We start from the raw sequence: 13,593 nt of genomic DNA on the forward strand, positions 1-13,593 counted from the left end.
TTCTGATTTTTGTGTGCATTTCTGAATTTTGTATGCATTTGTGAATCTTCTGTGCTTTTTAAATTTTGTGTGTGCATTTGTGAATTTTGTGCGCATTTGTGCATCTTGTGTGTGTATTTATGAATCATGTGTGTGCATCTATGAATCCTGTGTGTGCATATGTGAATGTAGTGTGTGCATTTATCTTTATTGAGACTCTTCTGGCTCCATAGGGTTTTATCACCGTAAAAAGTATAATATATATATATATATATATATATATATATATATATATATATATATATATATATATATATATATATATATATATATATATATATATATGTATATATATATATGTATATATATATATATATATATATACATATATATATATATTGCCATATTGACTGCCATTTTCACAACCACATTTTTTATATAATTAAATATGGGTAGGTTTAGTGTATTTGTTAAAATATGGGTAGTGTAGCAAACTCATGGTTCATTTGTGGTTATCTTGTTTATAGTAACCAAGGTTTATTTGATTTTTTTTGAACAACCATGATTTATTATCCTAAGGGATTCCATTCTATTCTCAAAAACATGTTCACTAACAAATAAATCGAGTAGTGTTTATTTGGACTAAAAATGACAAAGCGACGTAAAAAAAATATATATATATCTGTACTATTATGAGTTATAATTTATTTTTGTTAACTGTTTTACAAATTCCAGGATTTTGTCACTATGTTGCATGTATTAACCAACACGCTTTTCTTTTTTTGGTCCAAACAGGCTACCATACAACCTTCGCTGTTGTTGATGGTGTGTTAGCTTACGAGTGTGTAGCGTGGTCGCGGGGTATTAAATCCACATTAAATAATTAGAATATAAATATTTAAACTATTAACAAACATGTCAGACAAAGGAGACGTTGATTTAACTGGTGCAAAACAGAACACGGGCGTATGGTTGGTCAAAGTAAGTGATTTAAATAGCTCGATGATGAACTGCTTTGTGCAGCCAGTTTTTAGCCTCTACAATATCACGCCTGGCAGTGTGGTTCATATGTTTTGCCTTGTAATTATTAAAACCATATTAAATATGGGCATTGGTTTAAAGCTATGTTTGCATAAACTTCATAAAGGTCCCAAAGTATTTGTCACAGCAATGGGCCAAAGCCACAGGGAGAGGAGAAGTTGGAAAGCTCCGAATATGCAAGTATGAAGCAAAAATAAATACGATATATATGTTATGGAATACCACAAGCACAACGTTCATTTAAAACATTAACATTTTAACAATTTGTTTGTGCAGGAATCAAGGCAAAGCAGAGGTAACTCGTAAGTCTTTAAACATTCAGTGTTTTTGTATCTGAGACTTGTCTATGGACTCAATGTTTTTCTGATTGATCGACAGGTGTCTTTCACACTCAATGAGGAGCTGACCACCTTAGACACCGTTGGGCAGAAATCCTCCATGGTACGAGCCCCCAGAGAACATCCATTCACTCTGCAGACGGTCGGTGGACAGACTCTGGCTGTTTTCACTGAGAACTCTTCAGGTGAGAGAGAACCAGGATCTCACTGCATGTAAAACTGTTGACTGCTGTGCATATAAATGATGTGAAATTAAAGTAGATTCATATACAGATATGAAGTATATGTAACCAGCAGTGAAATGTACATCAGCTGCATTCCATGGACTGTAAAATTATTTATAATGTATATTTAAAAGAAAAAGAGAGATAAGAGTAAAAATAGTGAGATAGTATAATAACAGAGATGAGAAAATCCTGGGACATATAGGACAGTGTACAATAGAACACAAAAAATATTCAGATGATCAAGTATGTATAAGAGGAAAAATCTAAGTACCAAATGTTTAATTAATTAATTCATTCATTCATTCATTCATTCATGAGAATGTTCATGTAGTATTTTAATGTAGTGATGTATTGTATACAGAATAAATTAGATTATTACTCATGCTGATAGTAATATTATGTAGTCTTTCAAAAAATCATCATTACTATTATTTAATGATGTTAATATCTTTAGATTTAAATTTAAATTTTAAAGAGCATTTTTACTTTATGATGAAGAGTTTTGGTACTTTTAGTAGGACATAATTCCAATGTAATGTGATTTCAGAACCACAATATTTCTAAAAATGCTGTTATACTAAGCTTAAGACTCGCTCTCTGGGTAATCTTTTATAGAATGTGTGTGTGTATGTGTGTATATACCCATATTTTAAAGATATTCATAATAGCAACAACACTTGATTTCACTCAATTAACCTTTAGGTTTGACGAAAAGCAGAGATGCCTGAAATGTACGTCTAATTTATGAAAATACTGAATAATAAACCCATTAATTACAATATGGATTTGTATTAAACTGAACACTAGTAACAACATGCCAGTTGGGGCATTTTGTACCAATTCTGGTTTCAACAAACTATATTTTTTTACCCCACAAACCTAAAAAAATTAAAAATAGACACAAAATCAGGTAAATTAACCCCAAGACTGTTTTGACTAAGTCTTACAAATTAAAAATAGCATAGCCACTCATTAAATGTTGAGATAAGATTTAGTGCCGTTCGTGATCAAGAAAATGTTAATCAGTTCTGAATGTGTAAACTATGCTAAGACTTGTATAATGTTAGATATTTACATTTGAATAAAAGTTATTATAAAGAATCATAGTTTTTTTCCTGTTAACTGAACTTTTGCTTTCAAACAGCTCACTGGGTAAGTCATGTCGTGCCATCTCTGGGATTTCCTGCACATACTTCAGTTACCTTTTACTCTCTTCCTCCAGTTCTGTTCAGTTTTTCTCTCTACTCTCTGTCTGTTGTGTGAGATGAATCAGATATTAGGTTGTAATAACTTTCGTCTGGTCTCTTTAGCTTTTGCAGTTGCTAACCTCTGCCTCTAAATCAGTGTATGTGATTGTGGTGTTGTAATGGTAGAAGACATTAGAATGGGCCTTCAAGTATCACTGATTTTAGAAACCAAATCTGCTCACTGCCTTAATTATTCCTTGATTAACATGAAGTTGTGTTGTGTAGCTTGGGTGCTGTGTGTGCATGACCAACTCTTTACAGTTGTCGTGCTAATTAATATTTTTTTGTTTGTTTTTTTTGTTTGTAGTGACAGTGGGGATTTCTTTAGTTGTTGTGAATGTGCCTGAGTTCCAAAGCCTGGTCACGTCTCTTCTGTTAAGTGACCTGGGATCAGTTATTTAAACATGAGGCTCAGTGATTTTTATTAATTTTTAAATGCTGTATTTATTTGACCCAAAATACGCTTTTTTGGTGTGAAATATTACGATTTTCTTGTATTAAAACAATATATTATTGCGTAAATTTTTTCTACATTAATATATTTTAAGTTTCTTTAAGTAATTTCTTCCTGTGACTGCTACAATGAATTAAAAATCCATTCTTATTATCAGTGTTGAAAACAGTTGTGCTGTTTAATATTTTTTGATTCATTTTATTATCTTTTTTTCAGGATAATGAATAAAAAGTAAAAAAACAAAACAAAAAAGTAACAATGTAAAAAAAAAAAAATCAACTTTTGAGAAGTATTAATTTCTTCCTTAAAACAAATCCAGTGATTTATATGAATCTCCATATCCTTGATATCAGGGTACCATTGGTTTGTGGTTTTTGGATTAATTTAGATCAATTTCCTCATTGGTTTCAATGAAGATAACTAATAAACTGAGTGATCAGAGGTTCTGTGTGGCTTGTTGGTCATATCTGCGTGGTTTGTCTATTTGTGCGTATGCTTTCGCTCACTGCTGTGTAAGAAGCTGCCGTGAGGCTTGGCCTGCCGTGATTAATTTGGCATGTACTCCCCCTCGTTCTCATGTTGCCATCCCTCTTGTAGGGCAGTCAGATGCCGAGACCGGCGGCTCAGGTACAGGCCCAGGTGAGTGCTCACCGTCGCCCCCTGCTTGAGTGGAGGTCCAGGAAGGACCACGTCAAGCCTTGTACTGTTAATGGCCATTGATTTGACAATCAGCCAGCAAAACAGCTATTATAAATGCTTTATATTGCCTAATTAAAAGAATTGCTACATTGAAAATTTCACAGCCTGGAGCAGCGAATGCACTGTTGCGCCTCTCACTGCTAATGTAATGACTGAGCAGTAACAGGCTGTGTGTTGCGCCAGTGATTGCACACAGTTACAACTGTCCCTGAGTATTAATGTCTCCCTTCTTTCACAAAGATAAAATTGCACTGGAAGGAATGGTGGTGCAGAGAGCTGAATGCAGACCGGCCGTCAGTGAAAACTACATGAGGCTGAAGAAGTATGTTCACATATGCACACACGAGCTCCATTCCAACATTTAGTGACCTGCCTACACAAACAGCATTATAATTGTCATAGAAACTCATAAGTGTTTAATGTGTGAGCCAAAAACTCTACTGTATGTTTAGTGGGGCTGCCCCCTAATAGTCGACCAACAGTTTGTTAGAAAAATAAAAATAGATGAATAAAATTCCAAATTAGCCAATTCGTGCAGATCGTTCAAGTCTTTGTGGTAATACAGTACTCGGGCAGGACATCCAAATGCTCACATATCATTCATCGACTTCAAATATAGCTTATCCTCTGAAATATGTAAGTAGCAACAACTGTACATGGCCGCTCAATTTAATGTTCAGCTAAGTGTGGAAGCTAAACAGCAGCGCGCTGACTGCAGAACAGATAGAGGAGCTGGTGTCCTCACTTTCTCTCTCCCTCCCTCCTTTCTGGTCAAACAGATAAGAGTAATATATATTTTGAATCTGTAAAGGTTCAATGTTGCACCTTTGTAAGATAATGAAAGCAAACGGGATGTGTTTTTTTGCCATCTCTGTCTCTGTGAATTTGAGCCTGAAACTTAGAAAATCAGCGCATGCTTGCCTTCCTGACATAAAAGAATATATCTATAGAGAATCAAATGTCAAGTTTCAAATAAACCAACTCAAATGGAGAACAGATATTCTCCGATTATGTAATCCATATAAAACATGTATTCAGGCACATCTACTACTGTGGAGATGACAAGACTTTCGCCTACTTCATTTCTTAACTGAGAACAAACTAGTTTATTAATGAATTATTAAAATGTTAATGCAGCCTCCTTGCTGTTTTTCCCTGACACATTCATAATCTTTAGGCAATTAAAGGCAGAAAGACTTAAAAAATGTATCACGTCTATTTTTAAAAATCTATTTCGTCTATTTTTTCAAGATCTGTAATGTCTGATAAAAACTTCAGTATTCTCATATCTAGAACTCATAAATGATGTTGTTGTCTTATTTTTTTTATTTTTTTCGCAGACTGCAGATCGAGGAGTTATCTAAACCCCTCAGGTTCTCTCAACAGCTCGACAAAGCAGTTACCACCAACTACAAACCTGTGGCTAATCACGCCTATAATGTAGGTCAAGCTTTTGCATCATAAAACAGATGTCTGAAGTATCTAATATGCAGTCTATTGTTGATGGAAACTCTTTGTTCCTTTTTTCCCCTCAGCTGGATTATGAAAAGAAGAAGAAAGAAGAAGGGAAGAGGGCACGAGCAGATAAACAGCAGGTGCTGGACATGCTGTTCTCTGCTTTTGAGAAGCACCAGTATTATAACATTAAGGATCTGGTGGACATCACAAAACAGCCTGTGGTGAGTTACATTACATAATAACATATACACTACTGTTCAAACGTTTGGGGTTAGTAAGTCCATTTCTCCCAGTCTTCAGTGTGACATGATCTTGTAGAAATCAACCTGGTCTCATAAAAAAACGTACCTCTGTGAAAGGTTTTTACGTACCTTACTGCACGTTTCGCCACAGTTTCAAAGGGAAATGGCCACTGAGTGGCACTAAAATACTGGTCCAATTCATGAACCTTGTGCATTTTTATGATGTTGAAATAGGTACATACTGCTGTGTTTTTATGATGTTGCTTCTGGTACATATTGCAGCGGTTCAGAATTCAAATAGTGTCGAGTGTCGCTAAAAGTTAATGTTCTATCTTTTTGGAAATATGCCCTACACCAAACCCCACACTTAGGCCCAATCCCAGTTCTACCCCTTAGCCCTTTCCCTTTCCCCTACTCCTCCGTTTTGTGCATTCATGTCTGAAGCAACATTGCTGCTCGAGCGAATGAAAAGACACATAAATGTAAGCCTTTTAGGCATTAATTAAGATTTTAATGAAAAGTAATCATTTGTTTAATGTTACATTCAATCATGAGTTCATATTAACGGTCATGCTACTCAAAGAAATGTTTGCAAAAATCGCTAATATTTACTAACGTCATATCATTCATTACAGACTGTGTGGTAATACCACAACATATTTTCTTGTCTGATCAGGGTGAAAACCACCGTTGACAATGAGGGGGGCTAGTTCCCCCAATAATTAGACATCGTTAAACCCTTTTCTCAAATATTGATGAGAGAGAGAGAGAGATGTCAGTGCGTTTCTCTTTTTAGGGTGAGTTTACTTAAAAACTGCGATTTTATCCTCTCGTTGCTGAAAAATATAATTTCCAATATATATGTGTGTGTGTGTGTCAGTAAGAAGTGCATTAATACAGACTGGTAATTAAAGGCTCTAATGCACACCAGTATATGTGTGTATTGTAGCAGCTAGACGACGTATGATGACATGTGATGGCATAGTAGTGGTGTCTGTCCCAATTCTTAGGGGAATATTTTCACCCCTACCCCTTGACACTCTGGTTCAAGGGACAAGGGGATGGGATATAAAATAGTGTTGGGATTGGGCCTTAATCTACCCAATAGTGTTAAGAAATGCAAAACTGATATAAAACACATTTATTGATGGAACTGTGTCATTTCAACTTTCTTATATGCAGATTAGAACTTTTTTGTCGAACCATTTTTACATGAGAATCGAATAGGAGCTCCTCGCCTCTTAAGTACATCTAATCACAGTTTTCAAATCTCCCAGCATATTAATTTTGTTTTAAAATCATAACATGAAGTAATTGTGCGAAAATGACACTTTATTAATTTTATTAATTTGTGTGAAAAGGAATTAAAGGTGTCTGAGTTTTATTGCCTGTAGTATTAATTTATATTGGAAACTGCAGTGATATTATTGGTACGTATTTCGAGTATCGCTTAAAAGTGCACCCAGGTACATTTATGCCACGAGACCAGGTAGGTAGAAATCATTCTTATGTTGATTTGCTGCTTAAAGGGATAGTTCAGCCGAAAATGAAAATTGTGAAATTATTTACTCTCCTTCATGTCGTTCCAAACCAATAAGACTTTCATTCATCTTCGGAACACAAATTGAGATATTTGATGAAATCTGAAAGGTCTCTGACCCTCTCATAGAGGAGCAACGCATCTTACACATTCAAGACCCAGAAAGGTAGAAAGGACATCAATAAAATAGTCCATGTGACATCAGCACTTCAACCTTAGTCTTATGACACTGAGAATACTTTTTGTGTGCAAAGAAAACAACTTTTTAACAATTTCTTCTCTTTCATGTCAGTCTTTGATGTCTGTTCACGGGAGTCCCACCACTAAGAGCTACCTCTAAAATCTTCCTTTCTTAATTTGTAGATTTACCTGAAGGAGATTCTTCGAGACATTGGCATATACAATGTCAAAGGCACCCACAAGAACACCTGGGAGCTCAAACCGGAGTACCGACACTACCAGAATGAAGAGAAGAGCGATTGATCATTTTCAAAGCCTGTTACCTTTGGACTCAGAGTAGCAATGAAACCCAAACAGCCAACTTCCCCAATAAGTTCAAAATGTTTCTGGATAATATATTCAATGATGATTTTTTTTTTAAGAAACATTGATTAATGGTAAATGTTTGTTTTATTCAGATTTAGTCTTCTGATCTAAACACTTATTTTATATTGTATTTAATGTTCTTAAATGCTCTTGAAATAAAGGTTTTTGTACAAAATCTTTCCACGTATCTGCACAAATTGTGAAACTTGTTTTGTTTTGACAGTTCACACAGCAGGACTGGGGTTAAATATTAAAGATTTGTTTAAATATTTAAGTTCAAATACATTTTATATATTTGATTTGTTAAAAATGAAATGTGACCATTACGAAAACAACATTATTGCATTAAGAAACTCAAAAGCAGCCCATTATCAAAAATGGGGTCATTATTTAGGCTTTTTTTGCAGTGACCATAACCAGTGATATTGTGCACATCTGCAAATTTACTTTACATACACAATTCTACTGGTTTACAAGTGGGTGCGCATCATAAAGTCTAGATAGCTGATTTGGTTACAAATGATAACAAAATGGATAAGCAGTTAAAGTATACATCTGCAGAACTTTAAAGATGAACCTGAATAATTGCAGGGCTGAGTATATGTGAGGCTTAACACTACATAGCAATGTGATGCATTTGGCATGCTCTATGCTGATGGTAAAGACACTTTCATGTGCTTATCAAGGTCTTAAATCAAAGCAGCTAATATAATGAATAGCAATCCTAAATCCTAAACTTCCTATTAAAAAGAAATAGCTTATCAAACTATAAAGCCTACAAATGAACATCTTTCATTGTAATTCAGAATCTTTCCTTACAGCATAATACATGTCATTTTTAAATATTTTTTTGTTCTAGTTCTGGATTTAAAATAGCAGATGCAGCTGCAGCAGTTAATTGTATAAAGGAAGAGATACCCAAACCCCTGATTTGGCCCATAACGCCACAAAAGGGTAAAAATTGGACTGCATTTGAAAAATCTCTTCAACTCTTATTTTTGCTTTAAAATTTACAGGATATGTGAATTCAATTTATGAAATAGCAAATCTTCATGTCGTAATCATCTTTGTGTCATTAGGGCCAGTAGATCGATACCAAATTGTGTGTGCATGCTTATTTTATTGCAAAGTTGGATCTTTAACTTTAGGGGTCTCGAGGATAAACTACGTAGTTGTTTTTCCTTCGGTCCATTTCTGCACTAGACTTAACATTTATTTCTAATTTAGCTTTTTGTATAATTTTTTCTGCATTTAAATGTATATAGAAATTTCAGTGAATTTGATTCCAAACCAACATCATTAGTTGGCCTGAAAGAAACTTTTCATATCAGCCCATCACTGGGTAATTGTTTGGTCACCTCTGTTGTAAGGCTCCCAGTTTACCTCGAAAAGAAGCTTGTCTCTTTCACCCCGATTAGAATGGTGTCCTTTATCGTTTTGTCAACAAGCGGAGCAGGTTACAATAAGACAAGTTAAATGGTTAACACAAGCAAAAACAAATTAGCCAGCAGCTTGATTTTATTCAGTAATGGTGCCAAGAAATCCTATACAGTCCTGTGATTCAATGTGGAACGGGGAATTACAACTGTACATAATGGTGAAACAAGAAGCTGACATGCACAGCAAATGAGAAGCCAGAAGTCAACTTCACCTCGATGACAAAGACATAAAAGAAAACCCCAAAAATACTGTTTCTTTTTCCACAACCTTGTCGCATTGCGGTTTGGCTTGCTAAAAGTCCCGTTTTTAAATTTCATGAAAGGACAGTTCATGTCTTGTCGTAAGCCAATCAAGAAATGAAAACAGTGGCCTCTTGAAGTTAAAAGAGCCTCTGGTCCTGATGGAAAGGATGAGGGGGATGCCTGGTTTAATCCACGGGCCCAATCCACCCAGCAGAGGCCAGAATTGGAGGGGTAACTTAAAGATGCTTGGGAAGTTTACTAGGATGAGAAAGAACACCACAAATGAAATGAGTTTTGCTTCAAGCTAACATTTCATTCAGCAGACCAAGCAATCGTTCATTAATACATTTTTTCAGATGCTTTCAAAAGCTAATGCAGTGGTCCTATTCTCCTCAATTCAATCCTTCCCAGCCACCTTAAAGATGGCCAGGCATCATGAGGAACATTACTGTTGCATCCTTGTGCAAACCCAGAGGCCACCAATTATGGCAACAGGTCTATCAGTGGATGCTAAACAGAGCATGATTTCCTAAACACTGTGTGTGAACCATTTGAGCAAGACATTCTATACTTTGATATTTATATAAAAACTCTACTCAAGTAAAAAACATGCATACAAGAGACACATGAATTCATAAACTTACGCATTTCTCAATCTCCAGACCATCCTTAAAGAAAAGCATGTACGGTGTGACGCCATCCTCACGGAAGTCAAGGAGACCAACAGTGCCATCTGGGTTCATGGATTCGCCAGTGAAAAACTGTAGGACGTGGAGAGAAAGGGCAAAAACTTCAGTACCAACATATTGAGTGGCAATTTTACAACCAATAGAAATTTCTACAAAACAGATTAGAAAATACAGTATTGAAATGCAAAAATGTCTAAAATCAGCTTGCTGTAGCCCATCAAGGATACGTACTCAGAAATGGTTTGTTTTCATCGGTCGTAACCTACAAAGGTGTCCTAAGATGGTCATCATTGTACGTCCATTAGAGGGCTTTCACTTTATCAACCGTTCAAAAGTTTGGGGTCAGTGAGACTTAAAAGAAATCATTTTCATTCAGAAAGGATGCATTAAATGCTGCTCTTTTGAACCATTCTTCAAAGGATTCTCCACAGTAATAAATGATATTAAACTATGTTCAAATAGAAAAGCTGTATTTTTGATTGAAGAGACTTCACCAAGACGTAATCTCACCAATCCCAAACTTTTGAGCATATACAAATGTTACAGTGACCGTTTCACCCATTACTGTAGCCCACCTGAAAGTTTTTGATGTTGCCTAGAATTTTCTTGACCTCAGCCGGTGCGTTAGCCATGAAGGGGTCTACCCTGTCAGGAGCACATTCCTGTAGCTTGGCTTTCACTCTGTATAAAAAAAAACAAAAAGCAATTATAAACAAAATATATGGGGTTTTATCTAGTTTGCAAATTGCCACGTAAAGCAGTTTTAAGTAGAAGTCTTGTAGTTCCCAATTCAATCTCCCATGCCACTCAAAGGGCAGGCAGAAAGCGCGGGGACATTTAATTTGGCATCGAAACAATCTGAAACCCAGGTGGCCACAATACAAGACTCTGAGCTGTCAATGATGCAAAGACTCAAGTCATGACACTAGGAAAATGAACATTCACTTTATTTAATTTTCAACAAGCATGTTGCAAGGTACAACACTTCACAATGATTTCATGACTTACGCCTTCATGTAGTCCTTGATGTAGGCTGTGTAAGACTTCTTGTCATAGGAGGTCTCCTGAAGTTTGTGGTTGAGGACAATATCTACACCGCTGACAGTGGTAGAATCACAGCCCTCATCCTGAACTTCTGCTGACGCATTGCCACCGATCAGTGCATCGTCTATGTCTCCCTCCGACCTGCTGATCATCTGCAAAACAGAAGCGAAGACTGCTGCTGATATCAGACCGATCACTCAAGGTGAAAACGTCAGTACTAGCATACGGATTGACAACTGTACAACTAATGCCAATATCTGCAGAACTGATTAGAAAAAGGTTTACAGACTAGGTTTGGTCTCACAATCCGTTCTGTAGCCCCTCAAACGTACATACTCAGAGTATGGTTTGTTTTCATTGGTAGTTGCCTACAAAGGTGTCCTAAGTTTGTCATCATTGTATGTCCATAAGAGGGCCTTTGCTTGTAAAATCAATTAAGATAAAGTTAAAGGGGTCATATGATGGGATTTAAAGTTTTACTTTCTTTTTGGTGTGTTACAAGCTCTCAGTGCATAAAGATCTGTTAAGTTGGAAAAAGTCCCAAATGCAGAAGTATTCTTTATAAAAGTTAAGAGATAACCACACCTAACAAAAACGGCTCGTTATAACACGCCCACACACGTCTACATCACTGTGGGAAGATTTGCATAACACCCCCAAATGCTCACTCAAAGAAATGCGTAACGTTTATTCTCGCTGTAGTATTGTTGTTGCCACCATGTCGTTTAGACGCTGTGTGTTTCACGGTGAAAGGGAAACTACTTTGTTTGCCTAGAGCTGATCAGTGCAGGTCGCTCAGGAAATGCATCAACTTCACACTGTGGATCATCAGATCGGCTTTCAACATGGAAAAGTCCTGCCTGGGGTCATCACATGATGTTGCCATGCTCCGCATGTTTTTGGTTTTAATGTTTTCATCTCTGGCAGTATTATGATGGTTAAGGGCATAACACATACGTCACACGCTAGAGGTATTCGGCCAATCACAATGCACTTGATAGCTGGCCAATCAGAGCACACCTCAGTTTTCAGACAGATGAGCTTTGTAAAAATCGATGCGTTTTAGAAGGCGGGCATTGAGGAGAAACAATAATGCACATTATGTGGAAAAGTTTTTTTTTTTTTTCTTAAAACCAAAAACAATACACCAAATAATGTTCCTTTTAGTAACATCATATGACCCCTTTAAATATAAACCACATACCTTTCCTTCAACTTCGATCATCATTCCATTCTCAGACTCTTTGATCTTGTAGATGTCGGAGAACATCTCATCCCCTGTGGGAAAAATAAATAAAACACACAAGAGAACATTTAGCAATTCCAATAAATCAGATCGTTGGGTTTTGGTTATTTTTGCCCTGAGAGAATTTTTTGAATTATCACACTAATCTAAAACTTACTGACTTTGCTAGCACAGGGTGCAACTACAACTACTTTATTTACTTCAGTGTTTTCAGCACGGGTTAATTGACATCAAATGAACAATGCAGTAAATCTCTCGCATTTTCGCTTACATTCCCAGTGAGTGGTGTTAATTATATATATATATATATATATATATATATATATATATATATATATATATATATATATAAAAGCCGAGATGATACTCATGGAAGTTCCAGACTAGTTCGAAAATGTCGGTTATATTTCAGCCCAACTTTACATTTAAGGGCCTAAGAAAAGATGACTAAGTGAAGAATAACGTTAGCATTAAAGTGAACTGGCCCGACTAGTAACGCCCTGTTTATCATCTCTCAACTATCTTAGAAGTGTAACGTTATATAGAAGAAAAAAAAGAATCACAAAAGTATATCATGTTTAACACAAACTTTAACGTAATTTGCAAGAGTATTGGTTTTGAAATGACTAACGGCACAACTTCTAACCAGCACTAAACTGGCAAACCGGCGTTTTAACTCCACTGCTAACACTCCCATTTACTTGAATATATCCGAACACCTTCATATCCTTAAGTCGTTTTGGCCTAAAATAATTCGTAATGCGAAGACTGGAAAAAATAGTATACATTAATAATCATTTAAGAGCCCAGCATTGAAACGCGCCTACACGATTTATAGGCTAGGTTAGCCTCTGTGCTAACAGTTTTCAAGACAGCTAGGCCGCAGAGTCAGGATAGACCGGCGGTCCTTTTAAACAATTTCACAACATTTCATGGCAAAAAATATTGGTAAAAACATAACAATCCGGGCCGGACCGTTGTGTTAGGGGCTATTCTCACCGGTGATGATGTCCTTGTAGATGATCATGTTGTTGGATTGTGTGTGGGGTGCGAGGAGACGAACAGCAGGCCGTGACCTGATCGTGGAGTCAGCTGAAAAAGACCGGTGCCTGCATTCAGACTTTATATATTCGCTCGAAAACACGAGCGCCCTCTGATGGT

The 13,593-nt window shown here is 36.2% G+C and overlaps 2 protein-coding genes and 3 non-coding genes across 6 annotated transcripts; 1 reads left to right on the forward strand and 4 right to left on the reverse strand.

Annotated features, from left to right (window-relative positions):
- Positions 1-763: 763 nt before the first annotated feature.
- Positions 764-7,946, forward strand: LOC127948914 (general transcription factor IIF subunit 2-like). Of its 2 annotated transcripts, XM_052545757.1 has the most exons (9): positions 764-960; positions 1,127-1,200; positions 1,297-1,315; positions 1,399-1,543; positions 3,884-3,925; positions 4,226-4,307; positions 5,326-5,425; positions 5,521-5,664; positions 7,589-7,946. In XM_052545757.1, exons 1-9 carry the CDS (start codon positions 895-897, stop codon positions 7,706-7,708), a joined length of 792 nt encoding a protein of 263 aa, XP_052401717.1. In that variant the 5' UTR covers positions 764-894; the 3' UTR covers positions 7,709-7,946. The 2 variants fall into 2 exon arrangements, with proteins under 2 accessions (XP_052401717.1, XP_052401718.1); XM_052545758.1 differs by lacking the exon at positions 3,884-3,925.
- A 1,325-nt stretch (positions 7,947-9,271) lies between these two features.
- LOC127948915 (translationally-controlled tumor protein homolog) lies at positions 9,272-13,593 on the reverse strand. Its single transcript, XM_052545759.1, has 6 exons — positions 13,432-13,593; positions 12,391-12,464; positions 11,151-11,338; positions 10,718-10,823; positions 10,098-10,214; positions 9,272-9,711 (listed from the first exon to the last, which is right to left on the reverse strand). The coding sequence occupies exons 1-6, from the start codon at positions 13,457-13,459 to the stop codon at positions 9,709-9,711; spliced, it is 516 nt and encodes a 171-aa protein (XP_052401719.1). The 5' UTR covers positions 13,460-13,593; the 3' UTR covers positions 9,272-9,708.
- Positions 9,835-9,966, reverse strand: LOC127949753 (small nucleolar RNA SNORA31). The gene has a single exon (XR_008152431.1). It is a non-coding gene; the product is annotated as a small nucleolar RNA SNORA31 (small nucleolar RNA).
- LOC127949750 (small nucleolar RNA SNORD58) lies at positions 10,369-10,438 on the reverse strand. Its single transcript, XR_008152428.1, has one exon. It is a non-coding gene; the product is annotated as a small nucleolar RNA SNORD58 (small nucleolar RNA).
- Positions 11,518-11,588, reverse strand: LOC127949751 (small nucleolar RNA SNORD58). The gene has a single exon (XR_008152429.1). It is a non-coding gene; the product is annotated as a small nucleolar RNA SNORD58 (small nucleolar RNA).

This window comes from Carassius gibelio, chromosome B1 (assembly GCF_023724105.1).
Source record: "Carassius gibelio isolate Cgi1373 ecotype wild population from Czech Republic chromosome B1, carGib1.2-hapl.c, whole genome shotgun sequence".
NCBI classification, from domain to species: domain Eukaryota; kingdom Metazoa; phylum Chordata; class Actinopteri; order Cypriniformes; family Cyprinidae; genus Carassius; species Carassius gibelio.

Coding starts and splice junctions, on each gene's coding strand:
- LOC127948915 (XM_052545759.1), bottom strand. CDS start 13,459: ATGATCATCTACAAGGACATCATCACCG. Junction 11,339..12,390: donor TGATCGAAGTTGAAGGAAAG/GTATGTGGTTTA, acceptor TCTGTTTTGCAG/ATGATCAGCAGGTCGGAGGG. Junction 10,215..10,717: donor GCAACATCAAAAACTTTCAG/GTGGGCTACAGT, acceptor CACGTCCTACAG/TTTTTCACTGGCGAATCCAT.
- LOC127948914 (XM_052545757.1), top strand. CDS start 895: ATGTCAGACAAAGGAGACGTTGATTTAACTGGTGCAAAACAGAACACG. Junction 3,926..4,225: donor CGGCTCAGGTACAGGCCCAG/GTGAGTGCTCAC, acceptor TCTTTCACAAAG/ATAAAATTGCACTGGAAGGA. Junction 4,308..5,325: donor AACTACATGAGGCTGAAGAA/GTATGTTCACAT, acceptor TTTTTTTCGCAG/ACTGCAGATCGAGGAGTTAT.